This window comes from Micromesistius poutassou, assembly GCF_964030765.1.
Source record: "Micromesistius poutassou genome assembly, chromosome: 22".
NCBI lineage: Eukaryota > Metazoa > Chordata > Actinopteri > Gadiformes > Gadidae > Micromesistius > Micromesistius poutassou.
Window position 1 is genome coordinate 13857569 of NC_140292.1, and position 13662 is coordinate 13871230.

The 13662-nt window shown below is 45.5% G+C and overlaps 1 protein-coding gene across 2 annotated transcripts in view; it reads left to right on the top strand.

The window, feature by feature from the left end:
* The window catches only part of abl1 (c-abl oncogene 1, non-receptor tyrosine kinase), a 30653-nt gene that overhangs the window by 4096 nt on the left and 12895 nt on the right, over positions 1–13662 (top strand). The window contains exons 1-3 of one of the 2 annotated variants that reach the window (XM_084486965.1): positions 7230–7846; positions 11253–11417; positions 13089–13384. In XM_084486965.1, the coding sequence (XP_084343091.1) occupies positions 7762–7846; positions 11253–11417; positions 13089–13384 (546 nt within the window). In that variant the 5' untranslated portion in view covers positions 7230–7761. Of the gene's footprint in view, positions 1–7229; positions 7847–11252; positions 11418–13088; positions 13385–13662 lie in introns of those variants that run through there. The other variant, XM_084486964.1, reaches the window with a different exon arrangement.

Below are 13662 nucleotides of genomic sequence, written 5' to 3' on the forward strand. Positions count from 1 at the left end.
TCCTGTGAGGCTACACATAGTACAACTGATCCATGGCTGAAGTGGCAGGCTGCCCCTCAAGTAGCAGGAAGGCCCCTTTAAAACATGCTTGATGTGCATCACCCTGTTTGTAGGAAAAAGGTTTGAGGATCTAGGACAGTAGTGCCCTCTTGTGGATATAAGATATCGATAAACAAACTGCTGTGTGTGTTTGTTTTATGTTTTGTTCAAAGCTTTGCGGTACATTGCATATACACTTTTATTTGTAAGTTATGTTTTGATTATGCAATGTTTTGATTGAGCCGTATGAACTTAACAAGTCAACTCCTTATTCCCAATGGGTAATTCTTTTGTGCAATTCTTTAGTCCTTTTTTGTGACGAGGTATTTAAGTGTTTTCCTCTTTGTTTGTGGGACACTGTAGAATCGATACGGTCTAGACACTAGAGCTAAGATCCCTGTGGGTCATGGAGACATGGAGGAGGCAGGGTCTGCGTATGCAGCCGTCTCAACTGCTGCTCATCGAGGCCAGCTGTTGGGCCCCTGGTGGTTACAGCCTGGCAATGGCCAGCCACGTCGACACACACACACACACACACACACACACACACACACACACACACACACACACACACACACACACACACACACACACACACACACACACACACACACACACACACACTGTTTACAGGCTACTGGTTATTAATTCCTAGTAAGTGTGTGTCTGATTGCAAATGATGAGATTGGTAATGCTGAAGCTGTCAATATATTGATAAGGGGGATGTTTCAAAGGCTAGTTGTGACTATATAGGATGATGCCATCCGTTGTTTCTGTTTGAGTGCTTTCTGTATACCAGAGGAGGTTTGAGTAAGGTTCTCTATTTTGCAACAGGACGGAGAGTTGAATATAAGGCAAGACACAGCAGTGCAGTCAGGAATGTGACCTCTTGTGCATTCTTCTTCTCTCAAATAGTAAAACCCCTCTTTCTTCTCTTCCTCCCAGGCCATTGTACTTTTTCCTTTCTTTTATTTTAGCTTTCTTTCTTTCCAACCTCACAAACAAAGCATGACCACTCATTGCCATTTCAAATCTGTCCTTTAATGGATATTGCAGGGGGCGAAAAAGCTATAGTAGACTGTATGCACGGATTGCACGCTACATTTTGTTGAGTCTTGGGGGAGAATTTGTAGATTCAAGCCTTACAAGTGGCTGTAGTTCCAGGAAAGACGAATCACACGGAGCATCCTAAAGTAAGGCTACCTTTGAACCTCAGGTTGACACTGATTGGACAGACTAGGAAAGGGTGTGTGTGTGTGTGTGTGTGTGTGTGTGTGTGTGTGTGTGTGTGTGTGTGTGTGTGTGTGTGTGTGTGTGTGTGTGTGTGTGTGTGTGTGTGTGGTTGCTCTGGTGTTTTGCTGGTTCATGAAAGCCCAGGCAGATGCAGCTGTCCAAGACAGACAGACAGTGTTATGGCCACATAACAGAGCTCAAGAAACTCAAAGCGTTGTAAACACAAGTGTAAAGTCAGAGTGGAATGTAGTGTGGGAGCCCGCTGCCACCCGGTCCACACAGACAGAACCTGTTCCCCTCTCAGGGTGCTAGCAGGCACCCCAGACGCAGCTGTTGTCGCTGCACAGAACCTGCTACCTACAATGTCTATCTAGATTTTGACTTGCATTTTGTTAAGAACCAAGATGCCATTTATTTGGGTTGTTTTGCTTCGGTATCGTTCCCTGATCCTCTAGAGTTAAACAAAGTTCAGTTCTACCTTAGCACTTGCAGCTATTAAAGGCAACTTTCATGAATTAAAATCTTCATGTTAACCTTTGATAGTCAGCTGTTGGACAGCTAAATCCCACATTGGGTTCTGTTTTCCTGTCCAGTTCCTATACGGCTGCTGATCTTCTCCTGTCCCCTTTGTGTTTTGCTAAGCTCCTCTTCATAACACTGTACGAGGGAGGGGGCTTGCTATGCTCACTGCATCTGGATCCACTTAAACACAGCTCTGGCTGCTGCACTCGTGTAGCAGTACACCAAACTCACTGGTGTGTGCATCTGTCTATTGTCCCTGTATACAGTACATAAATGACTACATGGGCCCTTCGGACCATGGTATCTGTTGGAATGTAAGGGTTACAGTATTCCAATACTCACCTACCGACAATCCTACCAGGTAAATGTAAAACAGTTAATAAACGTCTCAAAGTCAGCTAATAAAGTCAGTAATAGCTCATAATAATTGGTCCGCCGCTTTTCTATGTGGCCAAAAGGGTAAATAAACTCCTCCCATTATATTCGATTGAAGAAATAGAGAATAGAGAAATCGATCAACTGAAACTTTCATGGATTTCATGTAGAAGGATTTCATGGAATGTATTTCAGAATTTTGATGCACACCTTGATAACCCTTAACAACATAATTAGAAGTAAATCACAGATTTCTGTTCCTCACTTTAAAGTAGACAGTACATGTATGCTCGTATGGGCGCCATCTCTGTTGTCTGATCTGCTAATGTGTTTCGCTGATACCATGACCTTCTTCTTAGAAAACATTGTTTTAATGCTCCTTAATGACAAAGCTAATCTCTCAGTAATCGTAGCAACATAACTTCTATTATTTTCACTTTTAAATCTCTGCCACCTATCCAAAATCCTGAAAAAGAGAAAGTCAACATTGGCAGCACTCCATGTGTAACACCTTGAGTTTGCATGTGGTCCTGTGTGACGTCTCACAGCGAGTACTTCCATTTTCATTCTTCCATTCTCTGCATGTTCGCCTACTGCTGTTGACTACATTCCTCTCTGGGCCTCCAGAACCCCACTGTGAAGCACAGGTGCAGGCTTACTGCACAATTTAACTGGCTCAGATTGTCCCGTCTTGTCACTGTTAACATAAAGTGTGTGTGTGTGTGTGTGTGTGTGTGTGTGTGTGTGTGTGTGTGTGTGTGTGTGTGTGTGTGTGTGTGTGTGTGTGTGTGTGTGTGTGTGTGTGTGTGTGTGTGTGTGTGTGTTGATAGGCATGCAAGCAATATTGCTTGCATCATGTCATCTTTCAAACGACTAGTGTCAGTGTCTGCCATGTCCAAGACTTACGACCATGTGCCTCAGTTAAGTATAAGTGTCATTCCTAAGCCCTGCAAATGCTTAGGTTCTTCCCCTGGTGGATCCCAGGTCTGCATCCTGCTGACGGCCATGCCAAGAGAGGTGCTATGCAGAACCCAAACCCTCTCACCCCAGCCATACCCCAGTATGACTGAGGTATGCATTCTCCTGAGCAGCCTGAGTAAACAACCCCATGCACACTCCGATCAGTTCTGTCTGGGTCCTGATTTTTCTGACGTGCCATAAGCTGCGCTGGTGTGGGCGGTAGTGGCTGCCAGGCACAGTTGCCGATTCGAGTGTGGTGGTAAATGCACTCATATGAACACAGCTGGGTATCGCCCTCTCTGTGTATCACCCTTCATAATGAGAGAGCCCGCTGGTTTTAGCACAATATCTTGTTTCATGAGCCAAACATAAGCTACCCTATAAAACCTTTCAATGAAGAACATGCTAGTAGCAGATGATAGTATTTCATGGCCATCTACCACATTTGACCTGCATACCGTATCACGTTTGTATGAGCTAGTGATGCGAGTGACATTACATAAGGGTTTGACTATAAGGCTCAGGACAATCACATTGCAGGGTGGGATTTTCAAATGGTCTTCAAACAAAGTGGACCTGGGAAGCTGGAATACTGGAATGTAACCACTCCTGTGCTGGTTTGTTCTGACGTAAAAAGTTAGGAAAGCAGGAGGGGGTATGCAGGAGAAGGCCAAAACCCACGCTCTACGCCCGTCAGCTAACTGTTAACATACCGAAAGAGGCTGGATTATAAAACGATTCTCCTATGAGCTCACCGCAGAGCAATGTGCTTCATGTTTCTCCATCTGCATCATTTTTTTTCAGTTTTCTTCTTATTTTTATGGACCCTACTCACTCGACTGCGCCTCCTTTTCCCCATACCATATTGTGACTTCATCCCAGGGTGATGTGTGTGTGTCTGTGGGGGTGTCTGTGGGAGCGGAGGAGAGGGAAACACAAACATACACTCACAGTCGCACTTATACTTCCACGGGGATGATGTAGAGCTTGGCCGGGCTGGATGCCATGGATACAGAGGTCATTCCTCACACCGCTGGAATGACTGTGCCATGTGCAAGGGTGTGAATGGCAGCCTGCTGAACACAGAGCACGTCAGCAACTGTAATTTGTGCGGATTTTAGGATTGGGAATATAACTTTCATAATGCCATATTGGTTGGGGGACAACACTATAAACCTACATCTTGTCAGTTCAACCTTGGACCGCAGCTCCTCTGGCCTGAGAGCCCGATGACTTACCAGAAGTCTGAAGTGCATGACGCCATGCTCATCTCAATCCGTGACTCATCTCCAAACCATGAAACGAGCCGTTTATTTGCGCTTTTAACAACTCTTGAGCGCTAACCCTAATGCATGCTAACTTGTTCCCGATTGTTGATGAGGCTCGCAGGCTAGGTTTTTGGATGCCATTTCTATTATCTGTCGGCTGCTGCCCCATTCAAAGATAACAGATAATAGACAGTTGGTAGATGCATGTTGTGATCTTTATTAGTATTGAGATGTAGATGAGACCAAAGCAAATGGGAAATGAACCATGAGAAACAATGCATGGGTTTCTGCTTGTTCTAAAGCAACAGTGATCGGGGACAGACACGGTCGGCTTAGCTCAGCAGGTAGAGCAGTTTGACTTGTAACAGGAAGGTTGCTAGTTCTATCCCCAGCTCCTCCTAGTGTCGATGTGTCCCTGAGTGAGACACTTAACCCTAACTGCTCCTGACCAGCTGGCTTTCGCCTTGCATGGTTGACTTCGCCGTCGGTGTGTATTAACATTGTAAGTCGCTTTGGATAAAAGCGTCTGCTAAATGCCTAAAATGTAAATTATTGTGTTTTGGCAACTGAAACTATTTACAAGTTAAAATTGGAGGCATTCACCAGGATGTCATAGCAACACAAGGGTATTACGTTTGATGCTTAATTAAATCATGGGTCCTAGATAATTATGAATTGGATACTGTCTTCCTCGTGCTTTTTTATTAATCTGACCTCCCCCCTTTAAGTGTCAATAGTATTCATCACGCTCTATATCGCTGAATGTCTGTTTGACCAAGTCCATGCATGTAACTATGGGCATAATGAACCTGTTGATTACTGTATACCTTTAGTCTTTCCTCACACTGCCAAATATGCCCGTCTTATGCACGCCCTTTTCCCGGCATGGTCTGCACATTTACATTGACGGAGGTAATAGACCGGCTTGATTTCGTATTTTACCCTCTCGGACCCTACACATATTGGCGGTTTCATTTTGATGTAACATGAGTTGTTATAGCCGGAGAGACGATGAAATCCGCCAGCTGCTGACCATCATGGAGAAGGTGATGCATTTAAAGAAGACGGGGAAAGATGGTGCGATCTACGAGAAAGCAGCAGAGGAACTTTCCTTATGAGGCTTTTGTCTGGATAAAAAAAACTGTAGTCAGCAAAATAAAGAATATTTTGGAGTTTTTGCACTTGTAAATAGTCAATCGCGTTTGTAGCCTACACTCACATGTATACTCATTTTTGCATGCGAGTGGCTTGAATAGTAAAAAAATAAAAACATAGTATGCAAATGATTCTAAAGATGTCTACTCTCTGTTTGTAGTATTCCTATGAACCAACAAGGCCGGCTCCTTGGCGAACAGGGATTATACCCCCGCCGCTCCACACGGGCAACACAGTGAAATTGCCGGGCGTGCCGAGCCGCGACCGTACCGGCTTGGCGGTGTAAAAATCGTCTTCACTGTCCCAATGGAAATGATGAAGGATCCATTGTGACATCCAGAATCCTTGTCAAAAGCCCTTTTGATTGTATCCTTCACGATTCAAGGATCGATGGCTGTTACATGGTGGTCTAGCATGCCTTTATTGACCTGGGTTGACAGCAACACAACTTGTGCTCAATGCTTCCAACTCTTCAATAGCACCTTTTTACATTGTTTCTATTATTGTAAATGATATTGGTGGTGAGTCTATTTCCCAAGAAGTAGTTGCATGATGCAACCAAGAAAAGGGACTAGGGCAGACGCAAGGGACTTAAGCATGTTGCATTTTTAGTTACCAGCAACAAATATGACACAGTGAACATTTTACATTTTTATTTAACATTGCCTTTCAAGAGATTCATTGTTTTATAATTTGGTTTGATGATTGTTATATTTGGTAAGACAGCGTTTGAAGCTGCAGCAGCCCTTGAGTCTGTTTACTTTGAGAAGTTTTGAAATATATTTTTGTTTGATTCTAAATTGGAACAGCAGTTTAAGAGCAGGACAGTAAGCGGTGATGATGGCTCTCAACACAATCCTCCATAGTTACACTAGAACCTTCTCCACCACTTCCTGGAGTGAGTTGAATCAATCCCAAGAGAAGTAAACAGTTTGTGTCTTCCAGCGATCCTGCATGACTACTCACAGGGACAGCTGAGAACAAACAGGGAAAGGATGTTCAGAGTCATGTTGCAAGACTCTCTGCTTCTGACTATTTGTTTTGTTCCAGACATCGCCAAAACAACGGCAACTCTGGAAATCACATGGTTCAAGTCTTACTCTGGAAGAGAAGCCTTAATACTAATGGCTTTTCAGTTGTTTTTTTATTGACCGATCTAAACAACTTGATGGATCTACAAGCAAGAGTGGATGGAGTGCTTCATATGGCTCGACTTCTCTGGGAATGATGTCTTTAAAACAAGTCCTCTGAATCCCCCTCCCCTCTCTTTACCCTGTCAACATTTGAGAAGTGAGTGTGCAATAGGCCACGGCTAGAAAGCAGAGTGCAGCGGAGCAGAAAAGGTGGAGGCACTGTGGTTAGATGTGTGTCTTCTCCTAATCCTTTGGTCCAACTGAAATGCTGCAGGGTTCATCTGTAGCTTTTTGGTGAAAACCTTCTTCAAAAGTTTTACTTTGGAGGCTTTTGTCACTCTGGTCAGATGTTTTGTATTGTGGAATGAGTTGAGGGCTTCAGTGGGTGAGGTTTTTCCTCTCCCCCTCCCTCTCTCTCCGTGTGTGTGTGTCGGGGGGGGGATGTAGGAGGTCCTTGCCTGCTGATGTCATTGAGTGCAGCGGGCCCGGGCTGAAAGGGGCCCTTTGTTGGCAGCTTGTAGCAGGAGCAACTCCCTGTGCTTCGGACACACACACTCACGCACGCAGGGCGAGAGAGAGAGAGGGAGAGAGGAAGAGAGAGGAATGGCACTATTTTGTCCTTGCCGCTGCCCACTCAACTGACACATCTGCATGTCTAGCACACGCTTCAAACGAAATACACACTTTTGGATGTATCTGTTTCATCTCTGCGTGGCGCTGAGAATATCCAGGGAGGAAAACAAGATGGAGCTTCTCCGAGCGGAGAGTTTGTAGCGGTCGTCGGGACGTAGGAGCCAAGTCCACTTTTCCCTTTTGAGTTTGAGCGTGAGGTGAAGGGCAGAACGCGGAGACCGGTGGAGGGACCTGTGTGAGGAAGGCTTTCACATGTTGGCTCCCTATTATTCCATGTGCTTATAGGCCTATGCCTTTTTTCTTTTTTTTTTGTACTTTTCCCCCCCTCCTCTGGATGATCCCGTTTCTCTCCTGCTACTCGAATGACGAAGGAAAACAGTTGAGCGACTTTGGATATCGTCAAGGAAAAACTTATTTTGGAAGCAGGAAGTGAAAGAAAGCAAATGAAAATGTTGGAGATTTGCCTGAAATTGGTGGGGTGTAAATCTAAGAAGGGCCTCTCGTCTTCCTCCAGCTGTTACTTGGAAGGTAAGAATACCTCTGGGGAGATGTTTGCCGTCTACAGGATCATGTTTGAACATTCAAGTTTTGCTTTTGAAGTAACGGTAACAGCCCATAATAATGGGTCTGTAACAGAGCAGGAGACAGAGTTTGAACTAGAAGGTAAGCTATCTCTGTGAAGCTCTGGTGGTATCCTTGCTCTGGAAAGTGAGGGGGGAGGAGAGTGCTGGGGAGGGACGGGAGGCTAGACAGACTGGCTCGCTGCAAAGAGAAGAAGTGGAAAAGAGAGGGAGAGGAGAATACAGGGAAATCTGAATCCTGGCCATATGCCACTCCATTCCTGTTTAGGAGGAGTTGGGATTGTATCCCAATCCTAACAGCCTATCTTAACTGTGTTTACGTTCTACTTGAACCTGGTTTGGTTAAATACTGTGACTCATCCAATGCAGGGACTATCTAGGTACATTTGTTATTTTGTATTCCAAGCATTGCAAATGACCCTAGCATGGATTCAAATTAGCGGCAGCTGATGTAGCCTTAATCAAAGTAGGGTAAATATGGTTTCTCTTGATGATCTGTAATACAAAAGGAAATCTGAGACATGTTGAACTTGTGAATGACAAGAGACTAGTTGATGTGTAATGGAAGACCTGGTCAATTCCTCGATGTTCCAAAGGCTGTTCAACCCCTTGATTTAATAGAGAAACAGCTCTGGATCGCTGCCCATAGATGAGTGCCTGATTATAAGCTTTTAGTAACATCCTTGAAACCTGACAGGAGTTAATACATGGAACAGATATCTGAGGAGAATTAGTGTTTTCCATTGGACTTCTGTTGGTCAAGCTTAAAGGCCAAACTTTGTTAAAGCTTAAGGTTATTCATTGACATTGTTTAACCCAGATGTACATGTCGTCTAACTGAACTTGTCCATGACTCTTCAAAACTGAGTGAATAGCATGTGAAAGCTGAACCAGAATCCATAATAACAGGCCTCCAGTACCCTTCTCTTCCCAGTGGCCATGTGACTGCGTCTATTCCTTAGCGCTACTTGATACCCTATCCTGAGCAAGTTCTCGGCAAAGAAATATGTCCAAACTGTGCTCAGAACCTCTGGATCTGAAGTAAGGTGGAGGTCTTTGTTCGACTGCTTTCTGCTCCAGACATTGTTGGCAGGTTAGACCTTAAGCTAACCCTAAACCTAAAGGAAGAAAGCAGGCCAGGTTATTGTTGATTTGCTCTGGGCATTCTGTATCTAGTCTAGCTGCTCTACAGAGTCCTGAGTCTCTTGTGGGCCGTAGTTTTGCACTAGGCCTGACCTGAGTGCATTACGATTGCTCATAGCACTGCAGTGGGCCTGAGTGCATTACGATTGCTCATAACAATGCTGTCATGGCCTTGAACGGCTCATGCGTTCCTCTTGTGCTTCATCATGTCGGGTCCTTCCATGAAGCAGGGGACTACTCATCTGTTTCCCCTGTTCTGAGGTGGAAGAGACGTCTGCTCGGCCTCCTTTGTCTTCAGCTCTCAGACTCTTAGGACTTTTTTCACATGACTGATAACTCCTCTCTCCGGAGGGTGAGGTCTTGGTGCGGACGACGGTGTGCTGTGGCCCTCTCATAACGCGCTGCACAGAAGATTGTATAAACGTTGGACTGTGTTTAGGAGTCCTGACACTTTCCAGGTGGCGGTCCCTTCTAACCCCTAAGACTTCATATAAACACTCCAGAGCAATTTGTTTCACAAACAAATAGTGTTATGCCCCCTGTTGTTGATATCCTGGTTCTGTATCCAAGGTGATCATATTTCACTTGGCATTCTTGTGTGTGTGTGTGACCCTTGACGACCAAGTGAAGCTCCGCTCAAATAGCAACAACAATTGCAGTTGGAATAATGCAATTCTTTCTGGCGTTCTCTCAAATGTGTGTGAGTCACGCTGAAAACTGTAACATCTGTGCCGTGTTGGATTTCACATCCAAACGCTGTAACCTGGATCTAAATCAGCTCGATCAGTAACCAATCCTGTCCCGGTTATCTTCCTAATATGCTCTTGAGTAAATAAATGACCTATCCTGACCCAGCTGCCTGAATCAGTATTCTTTACCTTCCACATACCAAACCTCTCTGTTTGAAACGTCCCCAACATGTCATCTCTGGGTATCATCTTCAATGCTCATAGATTCACAACCCTCAGAGTATGCATGTTTTACCATACAGAAGCATTACGTGACATGTATAAGGCCTCTTCCTTCCTCTCCTGGAACCAGGCTTCAATGCCTTGTCACATAATTGCTACATATATACCAGTAGTATCTGGTATATTACCTTACCTTATCTACAGCCATAATCCTTTAGCCCGATAGCCCAAAATGATTTTGGAGACAAAAAAGATCTCTGGTTCGAATGAGTTGTGAGTGAACTATGTTTCACATGTAATTGCTTTTGGAAAATATGCAACAGTATTTTGAATTGACTGAAATTAATTAGATATGTCTTGATGATCCTTGCTTTGTAATTGGGTCTTCTAAAGACGTATATTTAATCTCAGTTGAAAGCAAGTTCTTGCCATTAGCTTATATACCAATTTAGACGTTACGTTCCACATCGGAAGTAAGAAACAACTGCTGAGCGTCCTGGTGTAGCAGCGTCATTCAGCTGCCATGTAACACCCTCAGCCTTCACTGAACCTCCCCCTGGCCTGTGGGGCCAGGTGGAGAGGTGTTGTGTATAGAAGAGGGGGGTGATGGGTGTGCACGGCGGCTCTCTGAATCTCTTTGTGTGTGGCAGTACAAGGCGCCTCCTGAGCTATATATAGGCCTGTAACAGCTGAACAGGAAACACGATTTATCTTCTGTTAATACCTAATTACGGTTGACCATCCTTGTCTCCTTATGGTTAAATAAGGTTGCCATTGGTTACCTCATCCTATATTGTGGTGTTGTTTGAAACATTCCTACATTGTGTTTTTAAGAAATGTCTTTGAATTGTGCTGCAAGAGCCTATACTTAGTATAACTATGCATAGCACACATCTACGTCATCCCAACATGCTGAAACACAGAGATAAACTTAAGCGCATCATTTGATATGACAAAAACAAAAGGTCAATGTGATCATTCCGTTGTGTAAAATAAATGGGAACATAATCTTGACATTGCCCATCTTGTTGACCAATGATATTCTAATCTAATGGAGCTTTTTCTCTCGTTACCTTTATTTTCTCATTAAAACATATCAAAGAAACTTTGTTTGGATATGTGTTCTGTCATCACTATGAAATCTTTATTTGAAAATTTTATTTGTCAAATTCAAAGTATAAGACATCATTCTAGACTATGAAATTGTCATGGCAAGGTTCAACTACATTACACTACTGTGATACAGGATATATCCAGTAGAAGATGAATATCTGATCTGTTAATTGCGTTGTGTTTCAGAAGCTCTGCAGAGACCAGACTTTGAGCCCCAGGGTCTGACTGAAGCGGCCCGCTGGAACTCTAAGGAGAACCTTCTGTCCTGTCCCAGTGAGAACGACCCCAACCTCTTCGTTGCCCTTTACGACTTTGTTGCTAGTGGCGACAACACCCTCAGCATCACTAAAGGTGAGAACCAAGCAAAGTTGTCTTTTTCTAGTCATGGCTGGAGTAAATTAAACATCCAGCAGAACTTAGATAAGTGTTATTTTGATGTGATTCAAGTTAAAAGAGGATGCGGCTGCATCAAAGCTTAGGTGGATTTCATAATGACATGGAATCTTGCTAAATGCTAAATCATTCTCCAGCTTAATTTAAGGTTTCATCTGAATGTCAACGTCAATGTCATGTCTAAAATGTTCCAATTAAACAACCAAAAGCCCTGATGTATTTCTTCTGCTAATACTTATCACCTGTTTTGCGGCAGAGCTATTGCTTAACTAGGCCACGATGGACTCCCATTGCTGTCCAAAACATACATTACAACACATCCTAGGTGGATGCTGTATATATGGAACTGGCGTTGACCTAGTCAACAACAACTCTAGCGTAGTTGCAAGTGACACATTGAGTATTGAGGGCGCTGATCATTTAGGGTTCTCCATCTCTGGTGCTCATCAAAGATGAGAAACAGTCCGGTCGTTTCAAAGGGATTTTCAGGCATAAGAAAAAACCTTGAATTATGTAATCGCTATCCTTAAAGGAGTTCTCTGTATGATTTGGGCATGCAAACACACATCCAATACAAAGCAAAACACAACCCACTTTGACTACTTTCAGCTCATTCTAACTCGAACGTCATTGCATTAGTGTGTGGTTATGTTGCTGTCGTCATCAGATATCGTTATTTTGACTGATTTGTAGGGGGATTTCATTAAATGTAAATCTAAACTCGCCTCCACCTCCATGATACTGTTGTCACACTCACACCTGGTGGCATGTCATGGGACCTTTAACGTCCTGGGTCGACTCGTGAGGGCAGAACTCGTCATCAAACTGTATGCTTTATCCCTGTTGATGTAAGATGTGAAACACATTTGTACACTATTTCAATTATGTCATTTGGACAAAAATCCATGCTAAAAGTAGGCATTGTATTAGAATGTCCCCATACAGGTGAGTGTTAATACGTGTCTGATACAACCAGGTTTCAATACCTTGACACATAATGCTCCACATCCTTTTTTCTTTATACACACCGTACGTAAGTGGCTTTTCCTGTTTTATGCATACTAAATGAGTTGCACAACTTGCCTATCGACTCTGACTATCGACTCTGCTCCCCCCCCCCCCCCCCCCCCCCCCCCCTCTGCCCCTCCCTCGGCTCCTCTCCTCCCTCGGCTCCTCTCCTCCCTCCCTCGGCTCCTCTCCTCCCTAACCCTCCCTCCCTCGGCTCCTCTCCTCCCTAACCCTCCCTCCCTCGGCTCCTCTCCTCTCCTCCCTCGGCTCCTCTCCTCCCTCGGCTCCTCTCCTCCCTCCCTCGGCTCCTCTCCTCCCTAACCCTCCCTCCCTCGGCTCCTCTCCTCCCTAACCCTCCCTCCCTCCTCTCCTCTCCTCCCTCGGCTCCTCTCCTCCCTCCCTCGGCTCCTCTCCTCCCTAACCCTCCCTCCCTCGGCTCCTCTCCTCCCTAACCCTCCCTCCCTCGGCTCCTCTCCTCCCTCTGCCCCTCCCTCCCTCGGCTCCTCTCCTCCCTCTGCCCCTCCCTCCCTCGGCTCCTCTCCTCCCTAACCCTCCCTCCCTCGGCTCCTCTCCTCCCTAACCCTCCCTCCCTCGGCTCCTCTCCTCCCTAACCCTCCCCAGGGGAGAAGCTGCGCGTGCTGGGCTACAACCACAATGGCGAGTGGTGCGAGGCGCAGACGAAGAACGGCCAGGGCTGGGTGCCGTCCAACTACATCACGCCCGTCAACAGCCTGGAGAAGCACAGCTGGTACCACGGGCCCGTGTCGCGCAACGCCGCCGAGTACCTGCTCAGCTCGGGCATCAACGGCAGCTTCCTGGTGCGGGAGAGCGAGAGCAGCCCGGGTCAGAGGTCCATCTCCCTGCGCTACGAGGGCCGCGTCTACCACTACCGCATCAACACCGCCTCCGACAGCAAGGTACGCCCACGTCGTAGGTCTACCACTACCGCATCAACACCGCCTCCGACAGCAAGGTACGCCCACGTCGTAGCGGGCGCTCACCCTCCCTGGAATCTGGACGTACTTCTCCCTTTCTCCTCGTTACACTCTGTAGTTTATAGGCACACGTTGTGCCCTGCTCGCGGCTACTTGATCCGCTCCTCCTCTGTGTACTGGTTGCTCATTGGATCAGGCGTGCCACGTTGGGGTTTGGTCTGACATTCAAACTCAAACTGATTAATGAGGTGATATGTGGA